This window comes from Merops nubicus, unplaced genomic scaffold (assembly GCF_000691845.1).
Source record: "Merops nubicus isolate BGI_N331 unplaced genomic scaffold, ASM69184v1 scaffold26288, whole genome shotgun sequence".
Classification (NCBI taxonomy): domain Eukaryota; kingdom Metazoa; phylum Chordata; class Aves; order Coraciiformes; family Meropidae; genus Merops; species Merops nubicus.
The window spans coordinates 1-12,187 of record NW_008628104.1 but is presented as its reverse complement, the minus strand read 5'-3'; the positions used below and the strand labels follow the sequence as shown (position 1 = coordinate 12,187).

At 40.4% G+C, this 12,187-nt stretch overlaps 1 protein-coding gene across 1 annotated transcript; it reads right to left on the bottom strand.

Annotated features, from left to right (window-relative positions):
- Positions 1 to 214: 214 nt before the first annotated feature.
- Positions 215 to 11,826, bottom strand: LOC103778959 (signal peptide, CUB and EGF-like domain-containing protein 1; the record flags this gene model as incomplete). The annotated part of the gene is made up of 7 exons (XM_008946577.1): positions 215 to 412; positions 1,920 to 2,081; positions 2,960 to 3,127; positions 6,287 to 6,448; positions 7,924 to 8,127; positions 9,173 to 9,331; positions 11,710 to 11,826. Coding segments are annotated over 7 exons (1,170 nt in total), but the record flags the coding sequence as incomplete, so codon positions are not given.
- Positions 11,827 to 12,187: the final 361 nt, after the last annotated feature.

Below are 12,187 nucleotides of genomic sequence, written 5' to 3'. Positions count from 1 at the left end.
ATCAAAGCCCATGAACTGCTTTGTGATTCAGCCAAGACACTTGAACATCACTCTGTTAATTGTTATTGGCACAGTGTTCTAACTTGCTGTTCCAGTTCATTCAATAATCCTTTTAGAAACACTAGCTAGATGAAGACAGTCATCCCTTCAGTATGAACCTTCCACTCAGTCCCTTTGCAATGAATATTTATAGAACCCCTGTCTGGCAACTTACCACTTTTTCTCATTACTAAAACATCACCACATTCATCTTCAATGGGGAGAAATATCTCAGGTACAACGATGAGTATTCTCCTCTTTGGGGGTGGATTTATATTCCAGATGCATTCAACATTAGCTGGGTAGTCTCCAGGATAGTTGGGTGATTCAATGTAGCCAGTATAATCCCCAAGCTCTCCTCCACAGTGCTGGTCTGTGCAGAAACAAAATTCCCATTTGCATTAGCTCATTCGCTGACTTGAGGTGTGTTTCTAGCTCTGTCAAGAGCAACTCTGAACTCCTCCTTGTGGCTTTAGAAAGGCACACACTCTCCAGCTGCCTCTGTTCAGCATGGAAAGCCTTTAAAGGAATGACTTATCTGCAGGGCTGCTCCAACTCGTCTGCAAAACCTTCATCTCTGGGGCATAAACTGATTCAATGCTTCATTTGGGCTGCTTTAACATGGTTAAGAAACAAACACAGGTAGGTAAGCACAATCCCACTGTGGTGGGACACACGTGGTGGTCACTATCAAGACCTGCAGGAGGTATTCTGGTCCAGCTTCACTTGTTTTTAACCCAATTTAGCTGAATGAATGTGATGATCATAACAGCCAACGTTATGGTGATTACACATCTGCTTTGCTTTATCTTAGCTTAACCAGTGAATAAAGAATCTCCATTAATGCATTGCTTTTACTTTCAGAGGTTTCAAAACTCCTGCTTGCCACAGCAGTAAGTACAGTAAGTTACTTAGGCCTGCTCACCCACATAAAATGAGATATATGTTTAAATATTTTGTTTAATCCAAGCCTCAAAGATGATGCAAGGTCAGAAACTGGCTTGAAAACAGGGAGTATCTAAAACAGCAAAGTGACAAAGATTTTATAGGAGACTCAAACTTCTTCAAGTTCCTTACAAATACCTAATGAACCCAAATTACATTAGAAATAATGAAGGGCTTCGAAGACATATGGCACATAACCAGAACAAAAGCTTATGATAGATTTTCACATGAATAGTTAAGTTTAGAAGACATTACCTAATTATTATAGAGAAGCTATTTTAAATTAGCATTGTAGAGACAAAAAAAATTGCTTGCCTAAAAGAATCAGTTGCTCACAAAAGATCACATAAAATTGCACTGGAATCGTTGGGGATATTTAAAAGGGGAACTGAAGATAGGAAGCTGAGTACTTCAAAAAGCCCTATGAGAGTATTTCACTGTTGTTACCTGGCAATTAGTTCAAGAAGGACAAGGAACTGCTGGAGAGAGTCCAGCGTAGGGCTACAAAGATGATTAGGGGAGTGGAGCATCTCCCTTATGAGGAAAGGCTGAGGGAGCTGGGTCTCTTTAGCCTGGAGAAAAGGAGACTGAGGGGTGACCTCATCAATGTTTATAAATATGTAAAGGGTGAGTGTCAGGAAGATGGAATTAAGCTTTTTTCAGTGATGACCTGTGATAGGACAAGGGGTAATGGGTGCAAATTGGAGCATAGGAGGTTCAAGGTGAATATCAGGAAAAAATTTTTCACTGTGAGGGTAATAGAGCACTGGAACAGGCTGCCCAGAGAGGTTGTGGAGGCTTCATTCAAAACCCACCTGGATGCCTTCCTGTGTGATGTACTCTAGGTGACCCTGCTCTGGCAGGGGGGTTGGACTAGATGAACTTTTGAGGTCCCTTCCAACCCCTATGATTCTATGAATATAAACACAACTTACTTTTGCAGTGTGTAACATTAGTAGAGCCATCAAAATCTGTACTTGTGTTCCCAGGGCAGGTGATGCAGTAGTTTTGACCAAACTCAGGCTGGTATGTTCCCACAGGGCATCGGATGCATCTGTGGGTTGTGGAGTTGTAGTAGTGTCCAGGAGAACAATGAACTGTAAGGTGTGAGGCATGTTATTATCAAGAAGTAGCAATCTTCAGTGCAGAGGCAACTGTCCTCTAACCTGGACACACCTCATGATCCCCATTCTGCAATATACTCATTAGGCCATAAAAGGCAAAAAAAGGCACCATCACATCACAATGTGTTTCCCATTACAAAAGACTTTAAAATTATGTTCCAAAGGCTAGAACTAAACCCTTAGGAACAATTAACAGGTGCTATATATGTCCCTCAGCATTAATATAGTGGTCTCCAGTAAGTTTGCCACCAATGGCGGCTGCTAACCTCTCTGCCTCAACAAGAATGCCTTCCACAACAGCAGGAGAAAGATCTCCCTCAGTGGCTGACTGCCAGGGCCAGCATGTCATTCCCATAACTCAACCAAAATGCATCTGGGCAGATTCTTTCTTCAGCATTTCCACTGGAAGTTGACACTGTAGAACACGCAGCGTGTCGCACGCTTGCTGCTTCTGCTTAGCCCATTAACAACCAATCCTTAGCTTCAGGTAATTTTTGTAGTATTTATTTTTCCTAATTTGGTAAATAAAAATATACAGGGTATGAAGGCTAAAGCAATATATATTGCAAGTTTGTCTGATTTCTTGCCACGCAGTGGGGCTGATTCACTCACCAGCTGCAGCGCTGGCTCCATCCCTACCTGTGGTAAATTCCAGAGAAAACAATAAAGCCTGTTCAGCCTCCACAACCTCTGAAGAACCATTCCTAGTTTATAGACTTCCTCACCATTTAATTTCATCACACACTGCATTTCTACATGTATTAACTATGGTTATTGTGGAGCCTTTAAAGTCCTTTGGCATTGAAAACTACAAAGAAAAGGCCAAGCAGCAAGAAGGATTTAAAATTTACCTTTGGTTTCACAGTCTTGAAAGGAAACAGCACCTTCATATTTGGTGACAAGTCCACCACCACATGGAAAGCAGAGGGTCCGTCCTGGTTCAGGCTGGTATGTACCAAGAAGACAGACTCTACAAGGCTTAAAACCATCTGAAGAATACTGCCCAGGAGCACACTGCCCTAGAAATTGAAAATTAGTGAGACAACTTTTGAAAATGAGTGTATTAGTGAGACAACTTTTCTGCACAAAGTAGAAAACCCACTGATATTTAGCAATGCTTCCTTTAACTTAAACACATGACATCAAGACAGCTGCAGATCAAATTCTAATCTCATTTGATGATTTTGTATTGTTCCTGTAATAGCTTCCCAAAAAAACACTAGTAAATACAATTAGTTTCTTAATAAGCTCTTTGCTACCGGTTTCTGCTTGTTTTTTTGTCTTTCCTCTGAGAATTTCAAAGCACTTTGTAGGAAAAAAAAATGCATCTTTGCACCATATCTATGAAGTAATTTGGGTTTTTAATATCTCCATTTTATAGATCTAGAAACGGTACATCATGGGGTTTACCAGATTGGATGGGACCAGTCCAGCACCCTGTCTTGTGAGAATATTTGACACCAGAAGTCTTCCAGGTAGCTGTGAAAACTAGTGCCAGTCAGAAGCTCTTCCACCAGAAAATGGTGACTTGTGTAAAGCAAAGCACTTTGTGAATGGGTCTATGGACAGACACAAGGAAGTTTCCAAAACTGCTCTGCAGGCAGTTTCTGGTAGGTGTGTGTTTGGCTTGTGTGTTCTTGCTACTTTGAATACTTTACTCCTTGACAACCTACCTGAGAATCAGGAAGTCAGGGACTTTTCCCAAGAGTGACCAGCAACAGGACAAGGGGAAATAGTTTTGACCTGAAGGAGAGCAGGTTTAGGCTAGATCTTAGGAAGAAGTTTGTCAGTCCACGGGTGGCAAGACTCTGGGATAGATTGCCCAGAGAGGTTGTGGATGTCCCCTCCCTGGAGGTGTTTAATGCCAGGCTGGATGAGGCCTTGAGCAACCTGGTCTAGCTGAGAGGTGTCCCTGCCTGTGGCAGGGAGGTTGGATTAGATGGTCTGTAGGTTCCCTTGAAACCTAAGCTGTTCTATGATTATGGCATCAATGCATATCTTCACACCATCCCAGCCTGGGAGACCAGCACTTTGAGATGTTAGGTGTTGTTTGAGGTTGCCTCATCCCAAAATTTGGTAATTTAGCTTCCCTGAGAACTGACCAGAAGGCAGAAACAACTGGCTTGAAAGCCTTAAAATTTGGAGACCTCTAGGTGGGATGGGGGAAACCTTAAGAACCCTGATACTTGCCAGAAAACGTTGAGGGCCTCCAACATCCTAGATACACATGGCACTCAGGATGAACCAGAGATTTTGCTAGCAAAAGTTCAGGTTCTGTCCCCACAAAAGTCAAGCTCCTACAGACACCTGTGGGACCAGGATCTCTGGGATTTAGCTTTGCTCCCACCCCAGCTGGCCAGAATATGACTGTACAGGCTGGCTGTTGTGACACAACACATCTTATCAGACGTGCTGATTTTGGTACCATCTTTGACAAGGTGGTTTATCGAAGTCCAAAGCATATTCTCTCTTGTCACTTTTAGAGAAAAGGGGAGAGCTGAGCAGAAAAACAGGCTGTGGTGATCTGACAATAAACATTTTGAGACAAATCCACTCTGCAAAAATAATCAAGAGGGCTCCTTTTTTGGTTTTCTGCAAAAGGAAAATTAAAATGCAACCCTTGAAACAAAAAAGTCTTTTTCCTCTAATTGTTTTGCTCCTTTGTTCAGTATGTTACAGTCAACCTTTATAAACTCAGATTTTTCTTTTGATAATGTATTCTTGTTAGATTTCAGATAAATACAAATCAATGTAGCAAAGATGCACAGGCATTTTGAGAATTTTCCTGTGATAGTTCCTCCATAGAGTAAATCAGAAAAATCTACCATATGTTTGGAGTGGAGACACTACAGTTATTTTTTATTCAGTGGATGGGGAAAAAGTGGCAGTTTCTGAAGTGACATTCATCATGTTCTCACTCTAGATAGCCTCGAAGAAAGCATTAATGTAAATTAGAAGAATGAGTTTTAAAGTTAGAACTTGCATAGCAGACAGGACAGATTTCCTTCAAAGTTAAATAAATTATCTGCTATAAACTAGATTTTGTTCATCTGTACTAAAATAAGGTAGAGAAAAATAATTGCTGTGTCTTAAAACCTTATCTTGAGCAAGTAGAAGCACATTTTTTTTTTGAAATCAGGTGTTATCACTATCATTGTCTAATTTATATATCATGAAGTTGAGTCAGAAGTGCTACTTAACCTGGTGTCCCTGCTCCTGGCAGAGGGGTTGGAACTGGGGGATCCTTGTGGTCCCTTCCAACCCTGACAGATTCTGATCTGTTTTAGCAGAGGACTTTGGAGCCCTGATGGCTCAGTGGTTGGACTTGATGATCTTGGAGGTCCCTTCCAACCTAAAGGATTCTATGATACTATGTTCTAACTCTAGATAGCCTCGAAGAAAGCATTAATGTAAATTAGAAGAATGAGTTTTAAAGTTAGAACTTGCATAGCAGACAGGACAGATTTCCTTCAAAGTTAAATAAATTATCTGCTATAAACTAGATTTTGTTCATCTGTACTAAAATAAGGTAGAGAAAAATAATTGCTGTGTCTTAAAACCTTATCTTGAGCAAGTAGAAGCACATTTTTTTTTTGAAATCAGGTGTTATCACTATCATTGTCTAATTTATATATCATGAAGTTGAGTCAGAAGTGCTACTTCACCTGCCAAAAGCCACAGCAGATTCAAGCAGTGTTGAAACTTGCAGTCATTAGGTCTGAGTGCAGGTCACAGGTCCCTGCAGCTTACCCATCTCAAAATAATGATTGCTGCTGATTAGACCAGGTAAACTGCACCTTATGCAACACATTGAATCAGCAGGCTCATTAGACTCACCAATACCAGTCCAAAGTAATCCATCCCTTTGGGTCACAACATACCTGACGAGTCCTTAGGAGTCAAGCTATGTCCACACTCCACACCCAACCCAAAGCCAAGTGCCTTGCCTGACTTGCTCATTTCCATACCACAGCTCACACTGCTGCAGCAGGTCCCACCTTCTGCTCTGCAACGTCAGGGCATGCAACAAGCAAAAAGATTTTGCAGATTGCTTGTAAGCACACAGAGATTTCTTCAGTTACAAGACAGAAGTGTGGAAGGCTCTCCCCTTTTTTCAGCCTCCATGCCTCGCAGGCTGTGTGGCAACACCTAACCTTGTATAACCAAATGAAACTTGCCTCCACATTCTGAGACGTTCCGGGCGCCTGCTACTCCCTGTCCATCGTTGCTTGGGCAAGGCTCACAGGTGAGTTGACCTTCTGTGTCTTGGTATGTTCCTGGTGAGCAGGGAACGCACTGATTCTGTTCTCCGCTATAAAAGGTGCCTGTGCTGCAGGTAACTGAGAAAAGAAAAGGACAGTCTCTATAAGGACTTTGATTTGATCACCTTATTTGCCTTTATATCCAACATTTAGAGAAGATGGAGCTCTTTGGCCCCAGCATTATAATGGCATATGTTTTGCATATGTTAGGCCAGGACCCTCACCTGATGTAAACAGGCCCATCTCCATGTGGTCTAGGTCAATTTACATCAGGGTGAGGTCCTTCTTCTGCTGTTTAAGCTGCTAAATGGCACTGCACTGAAGTGTTCATGAGAACTGTTAACAGTTAATGAGAATGTACTGTTAACAAAGCTGGTGCAGTCTTTAGGCAGTATACTGCAGTTTAATTAAAACAATGGTGCATAATGTATGGGAAGTGATGGGAATTTTAAAGTTTTTTAGTGAATTTTTAGGTGTATTTACTTGGTTTTATGGAAGATGACCATAAAAAGTCTGTCTCCTGAGATCAGTTCTAGAGAATTCTCCAAGGGCAATGTATCCCATGTAATGTTTTCTGTCTTTTGACACTCAAATAGCCCAACTGGAAAGCATTTTAAACACAGACACGAATACACCTGCTTTCCTTGCTGCAGCAGGGTACATAACTGCAGTAAACATTTTTCTCCACTGGATATAGGTAGTTAAAACATATGGGTTTCTACACACTAATAGCAACAGTCTTTCAATGCAGTTTCTAAATCACTGTTCCTATATGCTGAAAAAAGCCTCTGAACAACATCAGAGGTACCTACCAGACCTGCACTTAACTACTTCTTTTTGCTTGTAAACCACTCGGTGTCTAAAAGAAGCTGGAAAAACAGATAAGCCAATTTTGAAAAGATCACTCTGATTAGAAAGCTTGCAGAGCTTAGAACTGCCATTAGTAGGATTGCACTAGCAGCTCACCCCCAGTAAAGCCCTAGAGCCTGATAACCTGGGAAAGGGCTTTAAAAAATCAGGTATTTTACAAAAGTTAAAATAGATTCCTATACTTTGGTGTTGGTTTGGTTTTTTGGTTTGTTTTTGGGGTTTTGTTTTTGTTTGTTTGGTTGTTTTTTTAACCTCTTGAGTGTTAAATACAAATATATCCATAGGTCACGGGATATTTGGTGGTGAGAGGAGTGAGACAGGTAATGTAAAACTAAATACAGAGCATCTAGCCAAACACCATATGATTGTTCTACAGAATTGTAATTATTACAGAATTTCATTAAGATGCTGGGAGCAAGTGGGAACAACTGGCTGCCAACACTGCCTTGTGGCAGGCCTTGATACCTACCAGCTGCCAGCATGGGAATGGATGCATGGGTATGCTGCTTTCCTTATGGAAATGAAATTAAGCTTTATGAACCATCAGTGGTCCATGCAGATATGCTGAGAGATGATGATCCAGATCATCTGTTACCTCATAGAGTGTCTGCCTGACTAGGGACAAGTTCATTTTGGATGGCTTGTTTTGGGGGATAGGGCTGAACAAAGCTTTTGGGACTTACCACATTTTCCATCCTGCAACACTTGCCCTGTACTGCAAGCTTCGTGCCCTTCAGTAGCTTTAGCTGGCTTCTGAGCCACTTCATATTCTGTCCCAGAAAACTGAATGTAAAATTGCTGTTTATTAATAGATTTCCTCAATGTTTTGATTGCAGTTTGCAGCTTCTGCTCCATCCTTTTCCGAACACAGTCAATGTTACAGGTGTCTAGATGGGAAACGATAACAAAACTAGAAGCAATTGAGATTCATGTTTAAAAAGAGGTGCTTAACAAAAAGCTCAGCCTGCAGCATGCTGGGGCACCTGTTTGCTTCACTGTCTTCTCCATATCATTAAGATGATAAAAGCAGAGAAGCAGCTCGTTGTATCCAAATCCAGGCCTTATAAAGGGACAAGACAGTAGACTGAGGTCAAGCAAACTGAGTTTCACAGCCCATACACACACACTGAGTGCAGCTACCCTGCCTCTGGCATTAAGAAGCCTGGTTATACTGAGGGCACAGAGAGAGGGACTGCAGAAAGCATCAATCCCATTGTGTTGTACTTCTGGATATATGCACAGTCTGCCACCACTCTTGTGTCTGACTGTTCCCTGCCCATGCTTTCCTCATTTGATTATGGATTCTTCCCATTTCCCTCACCAAAACATCCGAGTGGCACACAGAAAGGTGTTTTCTGGCACAATTCTGTTTGAATCACTGAACTAGTGAGGTGCCCCTCAGGGTTAAGAAACTTGCCTTTGAGGATGGATGTCTTTATAAAATTCAGCCCATGTTTTCTTTGGCTAGATTTTATAGCATTTTATGATATTCCATCTCATGAATAACTTGAAGCAATTGTTTTTCTTCCTGAAGTTTGTTACAGAAACACAAATACGTAATAGATGTGTTTGATTCTCAGACTGAAGTTTCAGCAGCTTACAGTTTGGAGGCTATTTTTATTGTCATCATTGCAGAACTTTTACCTAATCCTTACATTCTATATACATCAGTTGGCACTTCTGCTGCTTAAAGAAATCAGACTAAACTAAAATACATGACTTAACTCAAGGCTTTGAAGGAATTTTGCTGCTGGTTCAATCTTTGATCCTTTCAATTAAAACCCTGAAACTTTTGAGTTTGGAAAGGCTGTTGAACGAGGCTTTTGCTAAAAGGTTTGCATGGCAGCTTGGTGAAACATCATCAAAGAGAATCTAACAACAAACCAAGGAACTGAATTCTGATTTCTCTCCACAGGGAGATCTTTCACAAACCTGAGACTTCTTCTGACTTCATCTCCACTTCAAACTCTGCAGTGATATGGGATACTTCTTTGGATGGTGACTTGCGGCCTCGGCGCTTCTTCTTGGAGGAATCGCACTTGAGGTTCACAAAGGTCACCTGGCAGTTGTCTGTGCAAGGGAATTGACCTCCTTTGCATAAGAGAAGCAACACAGAAAAGAAATCAAGTAGCAAAGTAGCCAGCAACAGGGTGATAAGCAATATCTCAGCTGGGTTATCATGAATGCAGTGACAGACTTCATAACGTTTCACATGTGTTGTTAGACGCCTGCATCTTTGGGCAATTTTGGGTTTCCTCCTTACACGAGTGAATGCAGGAGGCAGAAATACAGCATGGTGATGTTTAGCTGCACAGGGCTACCTCTAATGCCTACAGCTGCCTGCCTCTCTTCTCCACAAGGATTAGAAAGTGCTTTACAGAATTTAGTTAAGACAAGCAGTACTATACAGAGTCATTTGATGGTTGAAACTACCAGCTGGTATTCAATCTTTTTCAGCAATGACAATCAACAGATATCAAGGGGTTTAAAAGCCTTTGATTGGGAGGAGAATGTATTTGCAGGCTTCATTGGAGGGGAAAACATAGAATGATTTAGCTTGGAAAAGACCAAGAGTGAGTCCAACTGAACCCCAACACTTCCAAGTCCACCACCATGTCCCTAAGCACCACATCAACACATCTTTTAAATAACTTTGGGGAAGGTGACTACACCACTCCCCTGGTCAGCCTGTTACAGTGCTTGATAACTCTTTCTGTGAAGAATTTGTTCCCAATATCCAATCTAAACCTCCTCTGGCACAACCTGAGGCCATTTCCTCTCATCCTATCACAAGCCAAAGGAACTGAATGCCCTTGTCAGTGACATGTAGCCACTGAGGAGAAAAAGGCCACAATCTCTTGTGACACAGTCATGTAAGCATCCTCTCCCTATATAACAAATCTAAGTCAAAAACATCCATTTTGTGACAGGCCATGCATCTTCCAGGTGAGGGAGAAATTTCTAGCACTCAAGCCACCAGAAGGCTTTCATTCCAAGTGTGTGGTTGTATGATATAGTCTTACTGTTAGACCCAGAAGTTCAGATGACATAACAAACACAAAGCAAAGCAAGCAGAAGACTAGAAAAAGCATCCAAGAAATACTCTGTGACAAAAAAATAAACTTCTATGACTTTAAAAATGAGCCTGATTATCACATCTTATTAAAAGAAGACGATACATAAGGATGAGCAAGGACATCTTGACTTGTTGACTGAGACTTGTTTTAAGCCAATATTTGGAAATTCAGAGAGATAAATGTCTCAGTTGCAGTGTAAAATAAAATTTGAACCTAAATTTTAAAAATAAAAGTCTTTAAACCATTAGCATTTTTTTTTTAGCATAGCTATTTTTACTCTTCTCCATTCAGGGCTTATAGACAGCTCCTCACTCCCTAGCAAAAGTGGTGGCAAGATGGATCCAAAACATAGACTATATCACCAGGAGATGTTTGATACAAGCTTCTGAGCTGCTTTAAGAACAGTATGAGCTACTGAAACTACACCAATACTGTGTTTTAAAATCTGCAAAATTTAAAGTTAAAATTAAATTCAAATGAACTCTAAATATTTTAAGCAATAACACTCAAACACTCTTTAATTGTCCCAGTCAGGACAATAAAGGGATAGAGGACAAGAAATAAGTGTTATGAAGTCATAAATAAATTATTGTAATAGGACATTACAAATGTCATATTTTAAAGACATAGCACTTTTAAAATCTCTTTTTTTTGTTCAACTTTAAAAGTGATGTTCACTTTTAAAGTGATGTATTGGTCAAAACCAATAATAATAAACCCCATACCTAGTCATAGCAAGTTTTTAAAATGTTTGATTACTTTGATTCAGGTCAACACAACCCATTTAAAAATTTCTTATTTTTGGTAATTTTGTCTAAATCTTCTAAATATTTTTTCTAACATCCTAACTACTCACTTCAATGTAACAAAAGATCTAAGGCTGTGTAACCTCAGATTTTGATTATAACTTTCCCACTCAGGGGCTGTCTTTGCTGCAGCAGTGGGATACTAATCCAGGGTAAAGCAAGCAAATAATAGCTTTTGTTTTCCTTTACAGAAGTCATCTGAGAAAACTAAATGAAAGCAAGATGATACTGTTTCATGTAATGTTGCAGTGGTCATAGATTTTGCCTCAGGATATTTCTGCTATTACCAATAATAATGGCAGAATATCAGGAAAAGGATCAGCTTCATTCCATACTCATATGCTTTTAAATGATGTTTTTTTCCAAAGCAACTGGTGACAGTTCAGCACTGTTAGATCCAAACTACTGTTTATTTACTGTTCAGCTAGAGTGTGAAGCTTGGCCTGAATGTAAATTCAGATCCAAACATGAAAACCATTACTTCCTTTTCTGTCTGCAGCGTGGAAAAAAAAATAAAATATGCAAACAAGCAAGCAAACAAACAAAAAATCAGAATGCTATTCACATGTTAGAAGAAACCACATACCTAAACCAGCTTGCTTCCCAGAATCTTTTGTTTTTTCTTTGCTGCGAGGCCGTAAATGGCACTTGGCATCTTTAATTTTAAAACGAGCTTTCTGCTTGATTGGAGGGGCTAAGGAATCTGTTGGTGTAAAGTAAAAATGCTATCATTTGGGATGCAGGTCAAATGAAGTCTGAAACTTATTTTTAGAAATAGACTCCAAAGTCTTCTTGCGACACAGAAAAGAGACAGCCCAGAAGTTACACGCCTTGCACAAGAGGATCTGTTTCCAAAAGGTCATTTTGTCATGTAAGCCCAGAAGTTACACGCCTTGCACAAGAGGATCTGTTTCCTTGTCATGTAAGCACTTACTCTTGAGCCTGTGAAGATCAATGAATTTGTTAGTATCACACACACCCTGCACATATGCTTCCCCTCCAGCAGCCCTGCACGTCTTGGGGGAACTGGGGTGAATTTGTCTCTTACTATGAAAAAGGTTAAT